This window comes from Phyllostomus hastatus, unplaced genomic scaffold (genome assembly GCF_019186645.2).
Source record: "Phyllostomus hastatus isolate PE091 unplaced genomic scaffold, TTU_PhHast_1.1 phas_scaffold_397, whole genome shotgun sequence".
Taxonomy (NCBI): domain Eukaryota; kingdom Metazoa; phylum Chordata; class Mammalia; order Chiroptera; family Phyllostomidae; genus Phyllostomus; species Phyllostomus hastatus.
In genome coordinates, this window is record NW_025334029.1 from 3,382,237 (window position 1) to 3,404,640 (window position 22,404).

The 22,404-nt window shown below is 38.4% G+C and overlaps 1 protein-coding gene across 1 annotated transcript in view; it reads left to right on the forward strand.

Annotated features, from left to right (window-relative positions):
- AFF2 (AF4/FMR2 family member 2) overlaps positions 1-22,404 on the forward strand; it is a 572,513-nt gene that overhangs the window by 391,130 nt on the left and 158,979 nt on the right. The window contains exon 10 of the mRNA XM_045820496.1: positions 17,262-17,299. Coding sequence (XP_045676452.1) covers positions 17,262-17,299 — 38 coding nt within the window. The remainder of the gene's footprint in view (positions 1-17,261; positions 17,300-22,404) is intronic.

A 22,404-nucleotide genomic window follows, 5' to 3' on the forward strand; every position in this document is an offset into this window, starting at 1 on the left:
TTCTTAATCTACCATCTTGGCTGTGCCTGAATGTTACCAGCTGAAATTCCAGCCTATAGGATATAATATAAGCCTGTCTGTCTGTCTGTTTTACACAATCCAGTGAAATCTATTTAAATGCTGTAATTAAGCTGTTCATTTTTATTTTGGGGCAAGTACTCTCAGTGTATGTCTGTTTAATTGATTTAAACAATTCTGTAGAGATTGATTTTAGACCATCTGGATACCTTGATGATTATTTGTTAATAGAGGAGTTTCTCTTCTGAGTTTAGGCAATTGATACAATTTTTTTCATTTTCTTGCAATAATTATTTTATTGTTGTTCAATTACAGTTGTCTGCATTCCCCCCCACCATTACCCCCCCACCATTCCCCTCCACCCCAGCCAAACCCACCTCCCTCCCTTTCTCCCACTCTCCCCCTTGGTTTTTCCATGTGTTCTTTCAGGAAGGGTTCCTGAAAACCCTTCCCCTCGTTATCCCTTCCCAACTCCCCTATGGTTACTGTCAAATTGTTCTTAATTTCTATGTCTCTAGTTATATTTTGCTTACTTTTATCTTTTCTTGATTATGTTCCAGTTAAAGGTGAGATCATGTGATATTTGTCCCTTACGGCATGGCATATTTCACTTAGAATAATGCTTTCCAGTTCCATCCATGCTGTTGCAAAGTGAAGGAGCTCCTTCTTTCTCTCTGCTGCATAGGATTCCATTGGGTAAATCTACCATAGTTATCTTTTAATGTTATTGAGAGAAATTTTATTTATTTATTTATTTATTTAAATCACTGCTCAAGTACAGTTTTCTTCATTTTGCCCCCATCCCAGCTCATCCCCCAGCTCTCCCTACCTACCTCCCATTTCCACCCCCCCATTGTTATTGTATATATGTCCTTTATATTTGTTCCTGCAAACCATTCCCCTTTTCCCCTGAAATTCCTTCACCTCTCCCCTGTGGTCACTGTTAGCCTGTTCTCAATTTCAGTGTCTTTGGTTATATTTTGCTTGTTTGTTCTGTTTATTAGGTTCCTGTTAAAGGTGAATCATATGGTATTTTTCTTTCACTGCCTGGCTTATTTCACATAGCATAATGGAATTTCCAGTTCCATCCATGCTGTCTCAAAGGGTAGGAGCTCCTTCTTTCTTTATGCTGCTGCATAGTATTCCATTGTGTAAATGTACCATAGTTTTTGGATCCATTCATTTACTGATGGGCACTTACGCTGCTTCTAGCTCTTGGCTATTGTTAATTGTGCTGCTCTAGTCATTGAGGTGCATAGGTTCTTTTGGATTGGTGTTTCAGGGTTCTTAGGATATAATCCGAGCAGTGGAATTGCTGGGTCAAAAGGCAGTTCAATTTTTAGTTTTCTAAGGGAATTCATACTGTTTTCAATAGTGGCTGCACAAGTCTGCATTCCCACCAACAGTGCACTAGGATTCCTTTTTCTCCACATCCCCTCCAACACTTGTTTGTTAATTTGTTTATGATGGCCATTTTGACCTGTGTGAAGTGATATCTCATTGTGGTTTTAATTTGCATCTGTCTGATGGCTAGTGATGCTGAGTATCTTTTCATTTGTCTCTGGGCCCTCTGTATGTCCTCCTGGGAGAAGTGTCTGTTCAAGTCTTTTGCCCATTTTTTAATTACATTTTTTTTTCTTCCTGGAGTGGAGTCGTGAGAATTCTTTATATATTTTGGAGAAATATACAAAGATACCTCTTCTCTGAGGTGTCATTGGCAAATATGTTTTCCCATATGGTTGTCTCTCTTTTCATTTCAATGCTGATTTCTTCAGCCATGCAGAAGCTTTTTAGTTTGATGAGGTCTCATTTGTTATTCTTCCCTTTATGTCCCTTGCTTTATGGGACATATCTGTGAAGATGCTGTTGCATGGAATGTCTGAGATTTTCTTACCAATGTATTCCTCTCGGACTTTTATAGTGTTATGACTTATACATGTCTTTTTTAAAAAATTTTATTTATTTATTTTTTAGAGAGGGAAAGGAGGGAGAAAGAGAGAGAGAAACATCAATGTGCGGTTGCTGGGGGCCATGGCCTGCAACCCAGGCATGTGCCCTGACTGGGAATCGAACCTGAGATGCTTTGGTTCTCAGCCCACGCTCAATCCACTGAGCTACGCCAGCCAGGGCAACTTATATATGTCTTTACCCACCTTGAATTTATTTTTGTGAATGGTGTAAGTTGGTGATCAAGTTGCATTTTTTTGCTTGTAGCTGTCCATGTCTCCCAACACCATTTGTTGAAGAGGCTATTTTTGTTCCAATTTATGCTGCTGTCCCCTTTCTCAAACACTAATTGACCATAGAGACTTGGGTTTGTTTTTTCTGGGATCTCTCTTATGTTCCATTGGTCTATGTGCCTGTTTTATGCAAGTACTAGGCTGTTTTATTACAGTGACCTTGTAATACAGTTTGATATCAGTATTTTGATCCCTCCTACATTGCTCTTCTTTCTCAAAATTCCTGCAGCTTTTTGGAGTCATTTATGGTTCAACATAAATTTCTAAAATGTTTGTTCTATATCTGTGAAATATGTCATAGGTACTTTAATAGGGATTACATTGAAACTATAAACTGCTTTGGGTAGTGTGGACATTTTCATGATGTTAATTGTTCCAATCCATGAGCATGGTACATGCTTCCATTTGTTTGTGTCTTCCTTAATTTCTTTCTTCAGTGTTCTATGGTTTTCTGACTATAGGTCTTTTACCTCCTTGGTTAGGTTTATTCCTACATACTCTAATTTTCTTGTTGCTATATCAAATGGGATATATTTCCTGATTTCTATTTCTGAAGTTTCACTGTTGGTGTACAAAAGTGCCTTTGATTTATGAATATTGACTTTGTACCCTACTGCTTTTCCAACATCATTTATTAGGTTTAGTAGTTTTTTGGTGGAATCTATAGGATTTTGTATGTACACCATCATGTCATCTGCAAACAGTAATAGTTTTGCTTCCTTCTTTCCAATTTAAATGTCTTTTATTAATTTTTCTTGTCTGATTGCTGTGACTAAAACTTCCAGTACTGTGTTGAATAGGAGTGTTTAAAGTGGGCATCCTTGTCTTATTCCTGATCTTAGTGGGAACACTCTAAGTTTTTGTCCATTGAGTATGATGTTGACTGTAAGTCTCTCCTGTATGGCCTTTATTATGTTGAGGAATGCTCCCTCTATTCCCACTTTGCTGAGTGTTTTTATCATAAGTGTGTGCTGTACCTTATCAAATGCTTTTTGCACATCTATTGATATGATCATGTGATTTTTGCCTTTTCTGTTGTTTGTGTGGTGTATTATGTTTATTGATTTGCTAATATTGTACCATTCTTCCATCCCTTCGATGGATCCCACTTGGTCATGTTGTATCATCTTTTTCACATAATGCTGGATGCATTTTTCCAATATTTTGTGGAGGACTCTAGCATCTATGTCCATCAGCTATATTGGCTTGAAGTATTCTCTCTTTGTTATGTCTTTATCTGGTTTTGGGATTAGGATGATGTTGGCTTCATAAAAACAGTTTGGGAGTTTTTCCATCTTCTTGAATTTTTTGGAATAACCTGTGATGGGTAAGGTTAGCTCTTCCTTAATTGATTTGTAACATTCTCCTGTGAAACCATCTGGTCCAGGACTTTTGGGTGTTGGAAGCTTATTAAGTACTGTTTCAATTTCATCAGGTGTTATTGGTCTGTTCAGGATTTCTGCATCTTCTTTTCTCAGTTTTGGAAGATTATATTTTTGTAGAAATTTGTTCATTTCACCTAGGTTTTCAAATTTCTTGGCATATTGCCCTTCATAGTAATTTCTTACAATCCTTTGTATTTCTCTAGTGTCTGTTGTAATCTCTACTCTTTCTGATTATTCTTATTTGGGTCCTCTTTTTTTTTAGATTTTATTTATTTATTTTTAGAGAGGGGAAGGGAGGGAGAAAGAGAGAAGGGAGAGAAACATCAATGTGTGGTTGCCTCTCACATGGCCCCCACTGGGTCCTGGCCCACAACCCAGGCAGGTGACCTGACTGGGAATCAAACCTGTGATCCTTTGGTTCCCAGCCCACACTCAATCCACTGAGCTATGCCAGCCAGAGCTTTCTTTTTTTCTTGATGAGTCTGCTTAAAGACATTGATTTTGTTTATCTTTTCAAAGAACCAGCTTCTGGACTCATTGATCCTTATAATTGTGCTTTCGGTCTCTATATAATTTCATTATACTCTGATCTTGGTTATTCCCTTGCTTCTACTTGCTCTGGGTTGTCTTTGTTGTTGTTCCTCGAGTTCTTGTAGGGGTAGGGGTAGGTTGTTTATTTGAAATGTTTTTACCTTATTTAGGTAGGGTACATCACTATTAACTTCCCTCTCAGGACAGGCTTTGCTGTGTCCCATAAGTTTTGGGCTGTTGTGAGTTCATTTTCATTTGTTTCCAGAAACTTTTTGATTTCTTCCCTAATCTCATTTTTTACCCAATCATTGTTTAATAGCATGCTATTCAATCTCCATGATTTTGAGTGTTTTGGGGTTTTCTCCTTGAGGTTGGTTTCTAGTTTCAGTCCCTTGTTCTGGGAAAAAATGCTTGACATGACTTCAATTTTCTTGAATTTGTTGAGGCTTGTTCTGTGTCCTATTATGTGTTCTCTCTGAAAATGTTCCATGTGTATTTGAAAAGAAATTGTATTTTGCTTCTTTGGGGAGAAAGGTTCTATATATTTTTGTTAAGTCCATTTTATCTAGGACATTATTCAATGTCACAATATCTTTGTTCTTATTTTGTTTGGAAGATCTGTCCATTTTTGACTGTGGGGTATGAAAATCTTGTACTATAATTGTGTTGCTGTCAATATCTTTCTTGAAGTCTTCAAATATTTTCTTTATGTACTTGGGTGCTCCCATGTTAGGTGCATATATATTTACTATGTTTATGTCTCCTTGATTGATTATTCCCTTGGGTATTATGAAGTGACCTTCTCAGTCTCTTTTTATGGTTCTTTTTTTGAAGTCTATTTCATCCAATATGAGTATTGCTACCCCCACTTTTTTTTCCTATCCATTTGCTTGGAATATTTGTTTCTAGCCCTTCACTTTCAGTCTGTGTAAGCGTTTTGTTCTATGGTGGGTCTCGTGTAGGCAGCATATATGTGGGTCATGTTTTCTTATCCACTCCTCTATTCTGAATCTTTTGTTTGCAGCATTTAATCCATTTACATTTAAGGTTTAATAGGTACTTATTCATTGCCATTTTTTTCATACCTGTGTTCCTCTCTCTTTCACTATTTTTCTTCCTGTTCTTAAAGTAAACCCTTTAGCATCTCCTGCAAAGCTGGTTTAAAGGTCATATATTTTTGTCTGGAAATATCCTTATTTGGCCTTCCATTTTACATAAGAGCCTTGCTGGATAAAGTAGTCTTGGTTACAGGCCTTTGGTTTTCATTACTTGCAATATATCTTGCCATTCCCTTCTGGCCTGGAGTGTTTCCATTGTGAAGTCAGCTGCTAGTCTTATCATAGCTCCCTTGTATGTTACTACCTTTTTTCCCTTGCTGCCTTTAAGATTCTCTCTTTATCTTGGAATTTTGCCATTTTTTCCTTTTTAAAATGTATTTTATTCATTATGATATTACAGTTGTCCCATTTTCTGCCCTTCACTCCCCTCCACCCAGCACACCCCCTTCCCACCCACATTCCCAAACCCCCTTGGTTCATGTCCATGGGTCATACATATAAGTTCTTTGGCTTCAACATTTCCTATACTATTCTACCCTCCCCCATTCTATTTTCTACCTACCATTTATGCTACTTATTCTCTGTAAATTGTTTCCCTCTCTCCCCTTCCCACTCCTCTGTTGATAGCCCTCCATGTGATCTCCATTTCTGTGGTTCTGTTACTGTTCTAGTTGTTTGCTTAGTTTGGGTTTGTTTTTGTTTTAGGTGTGGTTGTTAATAATTGTGAGTTTGCTGCCATTTTATTGTTCATATTTTTTATCTCCTTTTATTTAGATAGATCCCTTTAACATTTCATACAATAAGGGCTTAGTCATGATGAACTCCTTTAACTTGACCTTATCTGAGAAGCACTTTATCTGCCCTTCCATTCTAAACAAAAGCTTTGCTGGATAGAGCAATCTTGGATGTAGGTACTTGCCTTTCATGGCTTGGAATACTTCTTTCCAGTCCCTTCTTCCCTGTAAGATCTCTTTGGGGACATCAGCTGACTGTCTTATGGGCACTCCTTTGTAGGTAACTGTCTCCTTTTTTCTTGCTCCTTCTAGTATTCTCTCCTTAATATTAATCTTGGCTAATGTAATTATGATGTGTCTTGGTATGTTCCTCCTTGGGTCCATCTTCTTTGGGACACTCTGAGCTTCCTGAACTTCCTGAAAGTCTATTTCCTTTGCCAGATTGGGGAAGTTCTCCTTTATTATTTTTTAAAATAACTTTTCCACTTGTTGCTCTTCTCCTTCTCCTTCTGGTACCCCTATAATTCACCTGCTGGAACATTTCAACACGTCCTGGAAGTTCCTAAGCCTCCCCTCATTTTTTTGAATTCTTGTTTCTTCATTCTTTTCTGGTTGGATGTTTCTTTATTCCTTCTGGTCCGCACTGTTGATTTCAGTCCCAGTTTCCTTCCCATCACTATTGGTTCCCTGTACATTTTCCTTTATTTCACTTAGCGTAGCCTTCACTTTTTCATCTAACTTGCAACCAAATTCAACTACTTCTGTGAGCACCCTGATTAGCAGTGTTTTGAACTTTGCATCTGATAGGTTGGCTATCTCTTCATCACTTAGTTGTATTTTTTCCGGAGCTTTAATGTGTTCTTTCATTTGGGCCAGTTTTTTCTTTTCTTGACATGCCTGTTACATAGTGAGGGGCAGAGCCTTAGTCATTCACCCAGGTGGGGTAACCCACATTCCTGTGTTTTGATGCTGTATGTGGGGAAGGGGTCTGAGAGGGAACAATGGCGCTTGCTCTGTTCTCTGCAGGATTTCAGTCACGTCCCCCTCTTCCCACAGCAAATTGGACTCTTCTGGTGCTAATTCCAGTATGGATGGGTTTGCATATATTCTAGGACCCTGTGGGTCTCTCCAATGAATTCTCCTGTGAGGCTTAGAGTTTCTCCCACTGCCTCAACCCCCACAGGTGTTTTCAATCAATGGTTTGAGTCTTCATTTCCCCATGCTGGGGCCCTGGGTTGTGCAGTCTATCCTGCTCCCCTGTTGTTTCTCCCAGTTTATCTGCATGTGAATGTGGGACCACCCAGTACAATCCACCTCCTCACCGGTCTTCCTGCTGCTGCCTTGCAAGCCAGCTTCAGCCATCCATGCCCTGCTCCACAATCCGCTGCCTCACTGTGTCTGCCAGCTGCTGCTTGCCCACCCCGATGCCCCAGCCACCTCCTTGCTGCCAGTCCTCTCCTCCCAGCTGCCTGTCTCTGCCCTTCCTGGTCTGGATGAATGTGTCTTCTTTAACTCCTTGGTTGTCTGACTTCCATACAAGTCAATTTTCTGTCAGTTCTGTTTGTTTTTTTGTTTGTTTGTTTTAAATTATTGTTGTCCTTCTTTTGGTTGTGCGAGGAGGCACAGTGTGTCTACCTACACCTCCATCTTGGCCATAAGTCAGAATTTTGACATTTTAATTATGATGTATCTTGAAGTGGGCCTCTTTGGGTTCCTCTTGATTGGGAGTCTATGTGTTTCCTGGATTTGTGTGACTTTCTCTTTCATCAAATTAGGGAAGTTTTCCATCATTACTCTCACAAACAGGCTTTCTATCCCTTGCTCTTCTTCTCTTTCTGGTGTCCCTATTATATGGATATTATTACATTTCATGTTGTCCTGGATTTCCTGTAACCCCTCTTCATTCTTTCTGAGCCTCTTGTCCTTGTCTCGCTCTTTCTGGGTGTTTTTTCTACCTTGTCCTCCCTCTGGCTCATCCAATCCTCCACTTCGTTTAGTCTACTTTTGATTCCTTCTACTGTGTTCTTCAGTTCAGAAGTTGTATTCTTCTTATCCTGTTGTCCCTTGTTGATAGTTTCTATTTCCTTTTTCATGTTTATATAGTTTGCAGTGAGTTCATTATAGTTTCCCTGTAGTTTTTGGTAATTCTCTGTGAGCTCATTGAGCTTCCTTATAACTATTGCTTTGAACTCCGTATCTGATAGTTGACTTGCCTCTATTTTATTTAGCATTCTTTCTGAGGCTTCCTCCTTTCCTTTCATTTGGGGACCGTTTCTTTGTCTTCCCATTGTTTGTTTGTGTTCACTTGGAGGGGGAAGGCAAGATGGTTTAAGACAGTGGGAGTATATTCTACAGTATTCACAGTACCAAACCATAGAGAAGAAATAGGAGATCCATTGGGTATGTATAGTGTTAACCATGGTATTTCAACCAACTAGCCACTTTTTAGAAAGGGTAGAAAAAATATAAGTCTCTTGTTGAGTGGGGGAATGACTGTGAGTTGGATCTAAAAAGCTGTGAGCTTGTGGGAGGTCAGATTATGAGGTACAGTGAGAGCAAAGGATAAAAAAATAGATGTAGTGTGTGAGAGAATACGGTTAACCACAACAGTATTGAAGTTCTGGAAACAATGAAGTGAGCTAAGATCTGAGAGGGCTGATGTATAGTATTTACAATTGTAATCAACCACAGTTATTTACAATAGTAATGGAGCAACAATCATAGGACAGAATCTATGTGATCTGAATAACAAGAATAGGAAGTACAGGAGATAGAGTAGTGTGGTATTGGAAAACAAATTAAATGAAAGTCAAAAAATTCAAAATACACTATGAAAGAGAGAACAAGTGAAACCAAAGAATGCAATTTAACAAACCAAGCAAAGAAGACTAAACAAAAAGAAAATAAAAGAAAAAATACTAATAAAATTAAAAAGGAAAAATAATCAAATGTTAGTAATACAAATATACAATAACTTGCAAGTTCTCTGGAGTAGCAAAGTGAAATTTGTCTCACTGTCTCAGCCGTTAGAATGACTCCTCTTTGGGTCTAACTCTTGTCTGTTCACAGCTCCAGGTTTTATTGTCTCACTTTTAGTGGGGGTGGGGGGAAGGAAAGAAGAAGGAATAAAAAAGGAAAGAAGAAAGGAAGAAGGAGTTTATAATTAAAAAAAAAATGAAGACTCCTGCTGGCTTTAATGAAGCCAAACCAGTTTTGCTGGTCTTCCTGGCTGCAGCAGGCTGAGGAGAGATTGGTGGGGTTGTACTCAATGTGCCTCTAGATGGTAGGGTCAGATGTGGTCCATCCTCAGGGCTGCAGGCATGAGCACTGGCCTCTGCTGCTGAGGTGGAACCAGCAGCATCTGGGCCTTGGGTTTGGGTGTACACCATTTCCAAACTATAGGCACATGTGCTTGACCTCCACCACTGGGGCAGAATGGGCAGCCTCAGGGCCATGGGCTCAGGAGTGTTCCCCAGGTCTGCAGGCATGAGACCTCAGCCTCTGCCACCGGGGTGGTACTGGCAGCCTCTGGGCTGCAGGTTTGGGTGTTCATTGTCCCTGTGGTTTCCAGCATGAGTGCTCAGCCTCTACTGCTGCAGTGGCAGCCAGGGTGGGGAGCGGCTTGGTCGGTGGCACACCTCCGGGGGCTGGGGCCAGGGTTAGGGGCATAGTCACAGCCCTGGAAGCAGAGGTGGGCCCAGGACTGAGGTTGTGGAGGCTTCTTGGGTGCACCTGGGTGTGGTGGGGGTGGCTACCCTGGGAGAATTCCCCAAACAGCTACTGAGTGCCTCTTTTTTCCTCTTTTTATTTTTGAAAAATTCCTCCTGCTTAAGCCTGCCACTCCAAACAAGCCCCTGGCCTCTCACACAGCCCAACTCTCCAGGCTGACTGTGGACTATCCATGTCAGGACCTGGCACAGCCCAATTCTTCCCATCCTGTGTCCACAGTTCCAGAGGGTGCACACCGCCCATGTGTGTTCACCACCTCCTCCTCATTCACCTTGTGACTTCAAGCATCCAGGTCCATCCTAGCACTGCTCAAACCTTGTTTAGCACAGTAGGGAGCCATTGACCTGGCTCTCTCCCGAAAATCCTGGGGCAGACCAGGTTGGTGCTGGGGCTGGGCCCACAGCCGGCCCGGTCCCGTTCTTGATCCCAGGGACCTTATTGTCCTGAAGCACTCTCCTTACTGTCTGATTTTTTCAATTTTCTCTAGAGTTTTGGCCTCCAATCTTCACCTATGCTGGGATACCATTGGCTGTTCACTCTGTCCCTCAGAAGATTAGCTAGGTGTTTCACACATGCACAGGGAGAAGTCGACTCTGCTCCCATCTATCTTGCCTCTATCTTCCAAACCTCCAATTGATGCAATTTAACAATATATGCCATTAGGTGAAGGAATAGCTGTGTCTCATAAAATAGAGCCATGACAAATAAAAATAAGGTAAAACACAGAAACACAAAATCACAACAATCAATTGTTCTTCTATCTTGTTTCCATAATGCCTAATATCCAGTTATTTGAAATTTTGTGAATGTTTGCCTTTCTCTTTTTATCAAGAAATGTATGGTATAGGCCTATCTTTGGTGTATCTGCTAGTAGAATATGAGAGGAGAAACATATATAAGCAGTATGCGCCCCTGCCGTATACAGTAGTACTAATCAAATCACATTTTATGCTTGAGTGGCAGCATTATTATTAAGGAAAAAAGCAGTACCTGAATACATAGTATTGTAAAATAAGTCTACTGCTACAATATCTCTAGGCCAGGGGTATCAAAGTCATTTTCACTGGGGGCCACATCAGCCTTGTGGTTGCCTTCTAAAGGCCAAGATAATTTTAGGACTGTATAAATGTAACTACTCCTTAACTGTTAAGGAGTTAAAATTATATATGGCCCTTTAAAGTCAACTGCGAGGCTGATGTGGCCCCTGGTGAAAATGACTTTGACACCCTTGTTCTAGGCTATCTGACTTCTCATTTTGACAGTCTCAACAAAAAGGAAACAGTAATGCATTTAGATTATTTTCTGTAAAATTTGGGGGGTAGTTATTGTCATAACCCTGGATAAAACTATTCAGAGAATGCTTCTTAAAAGCTCAAAAGGTTCTCTGAATTTTTTTATAAATGTATTATACATATCTATTGCACTAGAACAACAGTTAATGATATGTAATTACTGAGGCAGAATTACCTTATCAAAGAGATGATTAGTAAGTTTTCCAAGTATCTTATGTGTATCATTTTCTCCCTAAAAAATATGATATTATGTATGTCTTGGAGAGTGGGCAGCCACTTTCCTTCCTTTCTTATTCTCTTTCTTTCCTTCTTTCTATCTATTTTTCATAACTCTAAATTTTATGGTTTACATAATTCAGTATGGTCCCCAAGTCACATCACCATCAGTACAGTGAAAAAGTTCTCTATATAACAGAAAGGTAAAATCTTTGTTTTTTGAGGAAGATAGATTTAATGAGTGAGCAAATATGAGCATGTCCTTAGCCTGATTATCCTTCCTGAGGAAATAAATTTGCTGCTTAGCAGGATAGTATGAATATGACAAATAAAGCTGGTAATGAAAGAAGAATAAGCTCATAAACACTGTTTGGAATGAGAGAAATGCCTTCTAGCTGGGCGTATATTTTCTTAAGATGCCATGTAATGGAGGAAACACACATAGGGTAGCATCCTTAGGACTTCCCCTATACAAGGCCAAATGTTAGTGAAGATGCAAAGAGCCTCTGATGAAGTGGAATGTAAATGGAGAGACTTCTCATGAAAGAGCCACCTGTAAAATAGGGATGTTTCCTAGGGTGTGTGTGTGTGTGTGTGTGTGTGTGTGTGTGTGTGTGTGTAGATAGAGAGAGAGAGAGAGAGAGGCAGAGACAAAGAGGAAGAGGAGAGATATTTCAGTGTGTACACATTTACTAGTGCCCTCAAAGAACCTCAGGCTCTCTAGCCTCTCTACTACCAACACCAACCTTTAAGAAGGTTCAAGGCAGAGGTCTGTGGGAAAGTAGGGTTGTCTCTCTGGTTGGACCAGACACGTCAGTATCTAAACACATCAAAATCTTCATCAAGTAGAGCTTTCCAGACAAAAGTGTTCTGTTCATTCCAGAACTATTCATAATTTGGAGAGAAGAACAGAGTGCTTCCTGAAATCCTCATTGGAATAACTGTGTAGGTTTGATACTGCAAACTTGTTGCTAAATATTCTATGGCCATAAAAATTAATGCACCAACACCTGTGTGGAAAAAAGCAAAAATCAAGATATACTGCATTTGTGTAGCATGTTATGGCTTCTAGAGCATTTCCGTGTGTGTTCCCTATTCACAACCAACCTTGATGTGGACAGGGCAGGGATGATTATCTTTTGACACGATCACCACCTCGCTAATGTCATGATGATAGCAAGTGAAAAAGCGAGGAGTAGAACACAGGTTTTGGATTTCTAGCCCATTACCTCTCATCATGCCATATTGGAGTATATTTTTAATATTTCAAATAAGTTTATCACTTTATACTACTGCTTTCTTAATGGCAAGATAAGTATCACATTAGGGAAACATGGAAAAATAAGCAGGATACAGGTTTTAAAAAGCATATAGACATTAAAAATTAAAGCAGAGTAAATGTTAACTATTTAGCCTCTATTTTCTAATCAGTTTAAATAACTTTAATGCATGTTTTTAAACTCAAAATTAACTCTAATGCCAATATGGAACCCTCTTAATGCTTGGTGAATTATACTATATCATTTCATTTTAATTTCCTTTCTTTTGTGGGGTATCTCACATACTGGCACACATATGTAGAAGTTGGAATTATCTTTACATGTTATAATATACAAGGAGAAAATTCCATGGAAATTTTGTAGATTAATTCTTATACCCTAAAGATACATATATTTTTTCAAATAAATTATTTACTTTACCTTCCTTCAAATTCTCTTTATTTAATAATTTTTAATTGAATGCTTAAAACACACTCAATTTACAATAAAAGTGAAGAACAGAAATTGTGAGCTCTGTCTCATGTTGGGTGAACACTCCCTGTGACCCTTCAGTTTAAAGATTAAATGTAATGAGCACACACAGAGATGACACGAGTACATCTGACTGAAACTAAGGTTAAACTAAAGCTGTTGAGACTCTAGGGTGATTTTAAGTTAATTTCTAAAGAAAAGAGAACCTCTTAGCATATATATTTTCAGTCAATAGCAAAGCAACCCAGAAAAGGTAATTTCAATGAAAGTATTTTCGTCCAATTGCTGTATAAAGACATATGTTTCAAAGAAGCTGGCCTTCAACATGGTTATGTGCCTCCTGATCAGAGGAAAATAACTAGGTCTACTTGACAGTCTTGAAGCATAGACAAAAACATGTCATTGTATCAAAGTGAGGTTAAACAATGTCACTTAGCTTTTTCCCACCCCCTTATTCTGTATGCTCATGCTATAGCATCCAGTATGCTTTAAAAGAGAACCACATGGACACCACACCCATTACTTTATGTTACCTAAGTCTTCAAGAATACACTTGGCTTATTTCACTTAGCATAATACACTCCAGTTTAATCCATGCTGTTGCAAAGGGTAGGAGCTCTTTCTTTCTTTCTGCTGGTGGGTGTAAAATGAAGACAATTGCACTTGAGCAACAGTTAAAGTTTAAAAAAGAACAGACTTGGTTGGATTTTAAGGAATTTGCAAAAGTGGACTAATGTAATTTTTTTAAACATGTCTTCAACCCACTATCATACCTTACTCCAAATCAGCCAGGATTGTGGTGAAAAGTTGGTAGAAAAGGTAGATATGTGTCTCTGTGTAAAGGTCAATGTCCAGCTATCACTTCTCATCAGCATCAGCCTCTTCATTTCAGCATTCTTTATAGGAACATTTAGGATGTCAATACTAATATCTTTAAGATACTAATATATTTAGGATTTTAGGATATTAATAGTAATATATTCAGGGCATTAGGATTTAAAATATTAGTACTAATGTCTCCTAGAGATACTAGTATTAATATCTTAAATACATGTGAGACATGACTTGGGCCAACCAGGCACATATACTTTGTGTTATCATTTTTATCTGTTACTTCACTCTCTATTTTTCTCAGTATTCTACCACTTGCCAAATTTCAAGCTCAGGCACAGATGGTGAGAAAATGATTTTTGCCTACCAAGCAAAAAAAAAAAAAAGGCCCAAATATTAACAGTTATTTAACAACAGAACCCGACTTATTAGAGGAGGGCTTGGATTTCCAACAGTAATGTCTAAATTTAGAAAGAGTTTTATTTAAAAAATACCTCAAAGTACTTTGAGTTATTATTATTCACTGAAGGATTATCATGTTTATGCACTTGTCACCTAGAATGTCAAGCCCAATGTTAGATTGTAAATTGTCTCTGTTACAACCAGTTGTCTTTGCTTTCTGTTTCACAGCAGTATGCCCTTTGTCTCTTAACCTTCACTCACCTCCAATATTCATAGATAAAGAGGTCTCCAAATGGATACTTTTTAAAGTATCTGAAGAACCGTGAGGTTGTTAAACCACTGCTTCAATGCTCCTTACATTAAATGTTATTTCTATAGCCTGAAAAAGTTTAGCAGAGTACAAGTTTGGTTTTGATTACATAATTATGCTACACATATATGAAAAAAAAATCACTAAAACCTCCATGCACTTAAACAGTTTGATAGGCTATAGCCATTCTGCCATCAGCACCCCCAGCTGTGTTGCTTAGCAACATTTTAATTCCAGAATTGAAGGAGATGCCTTCCCTGTGGATAGGGAAACAGAAATAAAAGGGGTTTTGATGGATGATCTGAGTAGCTTCTTCTTTTTTAAAAGTATATTTTATTGATTATGCTGTTACAGTTTTCCCAATTTCCCCCCTCTGCCCTGTATCCCCCAACCCTCCAACATCCCCCCCTTAGTTCATGTTCATGGGTTGTACATATAGGTTCTTTGACTTCTGGGTTCCTATACCATTCTTAACTTCTCCCCAAACCAATTATGCTTCTTATTTCTGTACCTTTCCCTGCCATTCTTCTCCTCCCCCATCACACTGAAAACCCTGGTTGTGATGTCCATTTCTCTGATATTGTACCTGTTCTAGTTGTTTGCTTCATATTTGTTTTTGTTGTTGTTTTTAGTCTCAGTTGATAGTTGTGAGTTTGTTGGCATTTTGCTGTGCATAGTTTTTGATATTCTTCAATTTATTACATAAGACTCTTTAACATTTAATATAATAAGAGCTTGGTGGTGATGAACTCCTTTAACTTGACCTTATCTGGGAAGCACTTTATCTGCCCTTCCATTTTAAATGAAACCTTTGCTGGATAGAGCAATCTTGGATGTAGGTCATTGCTTTTCATGACTTCAAATACTTCTTTCTAGCCCCTTCTTGCCTTCAAGGTTCGTTTGAAAAACTCAGCTGATAGCCTTATGGGCACTCCTTTGTAGGTAACTCTTTCTTTTCCTCTTGCTGCTTTTAAGATTCTCTCTTTATCTTTAATCTTGGGTAACTTAATGATGATGTGCCTTGGTGTGTTCCTCTTTGTGTCCAACTTCTTTGGGACTCTCTCAGCTTCCTGGACTTCCTGGAAGTCTATTTCCTTTGCCAGATTGGAAAAGTTTTTCTTCATTATTTGTTAAAATAAACTTTCACTTTCTTGCTATTGTTCTTCTCCTTTTGGCACCCCTATAATTTGGATATTAGAACATTTAAAGTTGTCCTGGAGGTTCCTAAGGCTCTCTTCATTTTTTTGAATTCTTGTTTCTTCATTCTGTTCCAGTTGGATGTTATACCTTCCTTTTGTTCCAAATCATTGCTTTGAGTCCTGGTTTCCTTCCTGTCACTGTTGGCTCCCTGAATATTTTGCTTTATTTCACTTTATGTAGTCTTCATTTTTTCTTTCATTTTTCAACCAAGCTCAATCAGTTCTGTGAGCATCCTGATTACCAATGTTTTGAATTCCACATCAAATGGGTTGGCTATCTCCTCATTGCTTAGCTTTTTCTCTGGACTTTTGTTCTGTTCTTTCATTTGGGCCATACTTCTTTGTCTCAGAGCACCTGTTAAGTTGTAAGGGAGTGGGGCCTTAGGTATTCACCAGAGCAGGGAAACTCCCCTGGTTGCACTGTGGCACTGTCTGTAGGAGGGGTCAGAGAGGGAACAATCCAGCTCGCTTGCTGGGCTCTAGCCCCACTTTCCAACCAACTCTCATGTGAGACTGGGAATTTCTTTCAACATGGCAACCCCTGCTGTAGTCCACAGTCAGCTCTGAGTCTCAGTTTCCCATTCAGCAGCCTCACCCACACAGTCCACTGCTATGCCCCAGGTTATCTTTGTCCACTCATCTGCCCGTCTCCCTCCTACAGGTCTGGTTGACTGTTTCTTTAATTCCTTGGTTGTCAGAGTTCCATGCAGTTTGATTTTCTGGCACTTCTAGTTGATTATTATTTTTAGATTGGTTGTTATCCTCCTTTTAATTGTGTGAGGAAGCAAAAGGTTTCTAACTATGCCTCCATCTTGGCCAGAACTTTCATTCTGTTTCTTCTAATATACTCTGAAGATCGCTAGCTCTTTTCATGAATGATAAATGGACTGTACACAGATCAATGGGTTCAGCAAAAAACTGGAATCAGACTCCATGTCTAAGGTGATGCAGGCTGAGAAGCTCAGAGATTTCCTCATTTTGATGATTTGGTGTATGTTTACTTGAAGGTTTCACAGGAGGGCATTAATCTAAGCATTCAGTCATCCTTTGCCCTTTTGTGATGTCTGCTAATAAAAATGATTTTAGAAATGGATACTTTAGCTTTTCTATCACTATGCAAATATGGCCAGGTATCAGTTGTAGTGCATGGTAAATGGCTGTTTACCACAGATTTTAAAATCCAAGATATATCCATGACCATTCTCTCTGCACCTACCTCCACCTCCCATCACAACTACACGAGAAGGCCCACACACAGGAAGGGAGATTAAAGCGAAAGGTGGGGAGAGGAGGATCCACTTGTGGTTCTAAGTGTCCACTTGTATGAGAAGTGCTGAAGTTTCCAGACAGCCCTGACAATGACCACCTGTGTCTGAAGGGTGTACTTAGACAGGTAATCATTGTCCCCAGGAAAGGAAAATTGCTTTCTGTGCCTACAGTCTACTTATCTCCAGGAGCTTGTTTTAGTTAACTCCTTATCTTTCCAAAGAGCATTATATAGTGTTTATTGTTTTGGTAACTAGTTGCCTACTAATGTCTCATTGCATTTTTTCTTCTGTTTACAGGCTGTTGAAAAGGCAAAACCTAAGAATAATCCTATGAAGTAAGTTACGTTTTTATTAGTTGGAAACTTTAATTTGAATGGACTCTATGCATGTGAAAAATTAAGGTCATAAAATAGACCTTGAATTTTGACCTAGTCTCTATTCATGACAATTCGAAAACAAAAACAAAACAAGAAAAAAATTATTTCCAGTAAGTCAGGACCAGCTTTTATTGTTTTTCAGTAGTCCTGATGCTGAAGTGCCCTAAGTTGTGCCTAGTTTACATAAATTAGTATATGCCATCCATGAATAGCCACCAAATGCTATTATAATCATACTCAATGCATAATACTTCAGTCCTGTGGATTTTTCACATGCTAAAAACATTACATTTTTAATGCAAGCCTTGGACCTATGACAGAGGCATAAATGGTTGCAAATGTACCAGGTGATTTTCAGCCACGTAGGCAGATTTGGCACCCTAGTCTAGAAGTCTTGTAACTCTTTTAATGAAAAGTTTGTGAAATACATTTAACTAAAGTTTTTATAGCTTACAGAGAGCTATTTCCAAGTCATTTTATAGTACAGCCTTAAATTATAAACAACCTACACAGCACTCTTTTAAATATAGTACATCTTAGACATGCTGTCTCTTCTAGAACAGAAACTTTCAAATTAAGAAGGATGTCTGTCTTGTAATTTAGGTTTGTGACATATGATTGCAGTGTTACATTTCATACCAATCCTGCTAGCCATGTAGCCTAGAGAAGATCTCCTGTATTTGGTGGGTTAGTACAGGGCTTGTAGTGTCACATCTTTAGAACCAATGTGTTAATTTATGTCACCTGACTTCCATTATAATGGGTACCAAATGCAGAAATGGGGAGTGCATTTATTTTTAATAGTTTCTGGGAGAATGGATCAGCTAATTCCAATGACAAGAAGGCTGCTCATTTTTGCAAAAGAATTAACTTCTTCCAAGTCACCAGGTTACTGTTCAGCACAGCATTAAATGTAAATTCTAATTCTTTTCCCCAAAAGTTTGGTGTATTTTGTTTTCAAATTTAGTTTTTCTTAGGCCACAGAGTATTCTCTGTCAAGCTTCTGTAGCCTGTGTATATATGTTGTCTGGAAATGTATTATGCTGTAGTTGTCCTATGGGAGTATTTTTAGGAGCTGCATTTGTCTATGGTTGTTTTGTTGTGGATGAAATTTTCTCTGCAGCCTGACTTCTTCTGTGTCTATGCCCAGAAAGCTTATCTACTGTTAGCCTTTGGCTGGTGAGCTTTGTGGATTAGAGTATGGTGCTAATGAGGCCAGGGCCAAGATTTGTAGTCCCTGGGTGGGACATTAGTGATCTTTTTTTCTTATTCAACTGCATCCCTCCCTTTGGTCCATCCATATGTAAATATATGTGTTCTCCAGCTCACAAGGGATGAATCAAGGGCTGGAGGAATGTAAATCTAGGCCCTTGATGAGACAAACATCTGCAAGTTCAAGCCCTCTCAATAGGAAATTAATCCCAAATTCTGCTTTTGGGTGCCTAAAATTGGCAGTGTGTGGGGCTGCATTAGATTGTACTCTAATGGCAAGGAAGTGGGAGCAGTTTTCTCTCTGCTTTTTATGAGGATTCAACCCTACAGAAAATTAATGTTTTATTCACTTTTATTAATTTAGTGCAGAATCTATGTAATGTCTAGCACTTTATGGAACATTGTAAAGAGAAAACAGGAAAACTAGAAGAGCCAAGCAGTAATAGAATATGGAGCTTTATACTTTTACATTTTATATTTGAAAATCTGCTTAGTAATCAACCTACATCATAGTCATATGGTAAATACTTAGAATTGTCTTCTGCTTCAACAAGATACTGTTCTCAGTGTGAATTGGGTGTCCTATTGCAGTGGGGCTCACAATATCTAACTCACTTGCCTAGCTACAACCATCAAGACACTTTAAGTAGAGAGACTTCTTCAAGACCTCAACTCAGGGACAGGAATTTCAGAGCATGGTTCAATTACATGGCCAGAAGTGGAGTTTTAAAATATTTTATGTATAGTAGTCTTCTTTCCATTTCTGATACCTGCCAGAAAAATTCAGTTACATACAGAGTATGGGGGTCCCAAATAGAGTAAGGTTCAACACATGTATTCTGAATGAATGAACAAGTAAGCAAATTGGACACATCCCAGAAAATAGTCTTTCAGGAGCCTGGCTTGGAGGTTTAGTAAGACTGGTGGCTCTACACTAGTGGAGTGTCAGATCAAAAGAGCCCATGTGTTCTAACTGATCAAGTTGTGCAGCCCTTTATTCTTGATTCATGCCACATGTAATATATTTACACATTGCTCTGGTTCATTCTAGTTTTTTTTTTTTGCCTCTGATCAGTACCTAGCTTAATTGTGTATGCAATTAGCATTTAATTGTTTGAGCATACAATGGAAAATTTGTACAGTCTTGTCAGAAAAAGTAGAGGTCTGGAGACATCATTTACAACTAAGGTATGAACAGTTTGGTGAAAATGATTATATGTGAGATTGGATATCATCATCCAGTGTTTGGCAAATGGTTGGGGGGGGGGGAGTCAAAAGAAGGATACTTTGTGGCATGTCAAAAGTTCAAATTTGTGTCTACAAAAACTGTTTTATTGGCACAGAGCTATATTCATTTATTTCCACATTGTCTGTGGCTCCTTTTGTGCTACAGTAGTAGAGTTGAGTTGTTGCAACAGAGATCATATGGACTACAAAGCCAAAAATGTTTACTATGTGGCCTCTTACCAGATAAGTTTGCTGACCCCTGCTTTAGCTGGTCAGGTAGAAGAAAGTCAGGTAAGTTTTTCCATGACTGTGAACGTTAAACTATCAACCCTTTCTCTTTATGTCCTTTTAAAAAAATGAGTAGGTATTTGCTGAGCCCATATCATGTGTTCTGGATTTTCTGAGGTTGGTGTACCACCTAATGCACATTCAGTGTAGAGACTACCCTTAAATCACTGACTTTGAAAGATGTTTTTGATATGAGATCCATTGACCAGGCAGTGAGGCCTCATAAACCAGTGAACACATAACTAGAGTATACTATGTCCTTCAAGTTGTGCGTAGAAGGATATATTGCAAAATGTACATGCACTTTCTAAAATTTCTGTTACTTCACAAGATCTAAGGCTAAGTAAGCTTTCAATTAGAGTGATGGTAAATGATTCACAATATCCATTTAGTTTGTGCATGTTCCTATCTAAATGTTGGCATTCCCCTCCCTATTTCTCAACTACTGTTCAGTTTCTTTTTAACACTTTCATGGATTTTAAGGCTTTTTTCATCACCATAGGGAGGCTGTGGTACACATTAATTACACTTTACATAAAGAAGAAATTAAATTTATGCTTAGTGAATATAAGCATGTAATGTACCTGAATACACTAATGACTTTACCCTGAAACATTAAATATTACCTCTGAGGGTAAAAATCAAAATTGAATGTTCTTAAGATCAGTGGTCAGGACAAGAGATGCCAGTGTATGAGGGGGGACCCTAAAAAAGGAATTGTCTTCTGGAGGGAATGCCTCTTATGATACAGTCTTTACCCACTAGGTGAGTGTTGTAGGAACCCATCTATGTCAGTGTACCATGGCGTTGTTGTGAGAGGCTGAATTTGGCTTTGATGAATTTTTTTGAAGATTTTTTCAATATGTTTGCCCATTTCATGATAACATATCTGCCCACACTGGGCTGAGTGTTCTGCAGTTTTGACCAAAAATCATATGACCCCCATTTGCCACCCTCCCTATTTACCTGATCTCACTCCAAGTGACTTTTTTTTGTTGTTTCCTCAGATGAAAAAAAGTCCACAAAGGGAAACATTTTGCCAATGTGGAAGAGGTGAAACAAGAAATGATAAAAGCACTAAAAGGCATCAAAATTGATTCAAAAACTATTTTGAGCAGTAAAAAAAAATGTCTGGATAGGTATATTGCATCAAATAGAGAGTACTTTGAAGGTGACTGAAATTTAAACATGTAAGAATAAATACACATTTTTATAAATAAATTCTACTTTTGTGGGGCCCCCCTCATATTGCTCCAACTATGAAAAAGATACTGGTATCCAAGTTTGTTTAGTATGTTCAAACTGTGGCTCTTTAATGTGTCAGAGAGCATTGCACTTGTATATTCATGTTCTGCAGCAATTATCTCCAAGATTGTATTGTGACAAGAAGGCCTAAGAGATGTACAGATTTCTTTTACCATATGTGACTTATCACATACATTTTTAAAAAGCACATTTGTATTATTAAGACATATGTGATAGTACACTTCTGCAAATGTCAATTGCTTTTGGCTAAAATCCATGCCCTAATAAGTTGAGTTAAATCTAACTGAGGTTGACATCTGTTAAGAAAAGAAATAGGGAAAAGAGAGACAGAGTGCACAGTTGTCAAACATAACATTATTTATTTCTTATATATTTAACAACATTATAGCTGTCTTTTATAAATAAGGATCAGAATCCACTTTGCTCAGGAAATCATAGCTTTATTAAAAACCAGTTCATCTCATAGATACAGTGGTTTCATTATTCAAAAAAGACAAATAGCCACAAAGATTATCCTGACCATGAATTTAGTGCATTACTCACCTATTCACTCATTGAATATATATTGAGGATCTATAGCATTCCCAGAACTGTGATGGATGGTGAGGGGATTAAAAATAAATATGGCACAGTTCTTACCCTCGAGGAATTTAGAGTCCAGTTGGAGAGATATAATTGGTTTTCAAAGAACTGAATACAAAATAGAGATACATTTGTTGAGTGGAGGACAGGTAATGTATGAAGGAAGCTCTAAGTACAGAAAGTGCTTCTAGTTATCACTATTGGAGAAGGGTTGGAGGAACAGGAGACATTTGCACCAGGACTTTAAAGACTGCTGGACTGAGATACTAGTGCTGAGTTGGCAGGCAGTGAAAGGTTGGGTTTGAAGCCAAGGTACAGAGAAAATGGTGGCTTAGGACCCTTGGAGCTTATCCAGGTGAAAGAGACTAGCTTAGTAGAGTAAAATAACATTGAAAAGCTCTAACTTGTTACTGTGATTCATCAGTTAGTCTCCTAATTATTTAACATAAACACAGTCTATAAGACCTATGATCTACTCCTAAATCAAA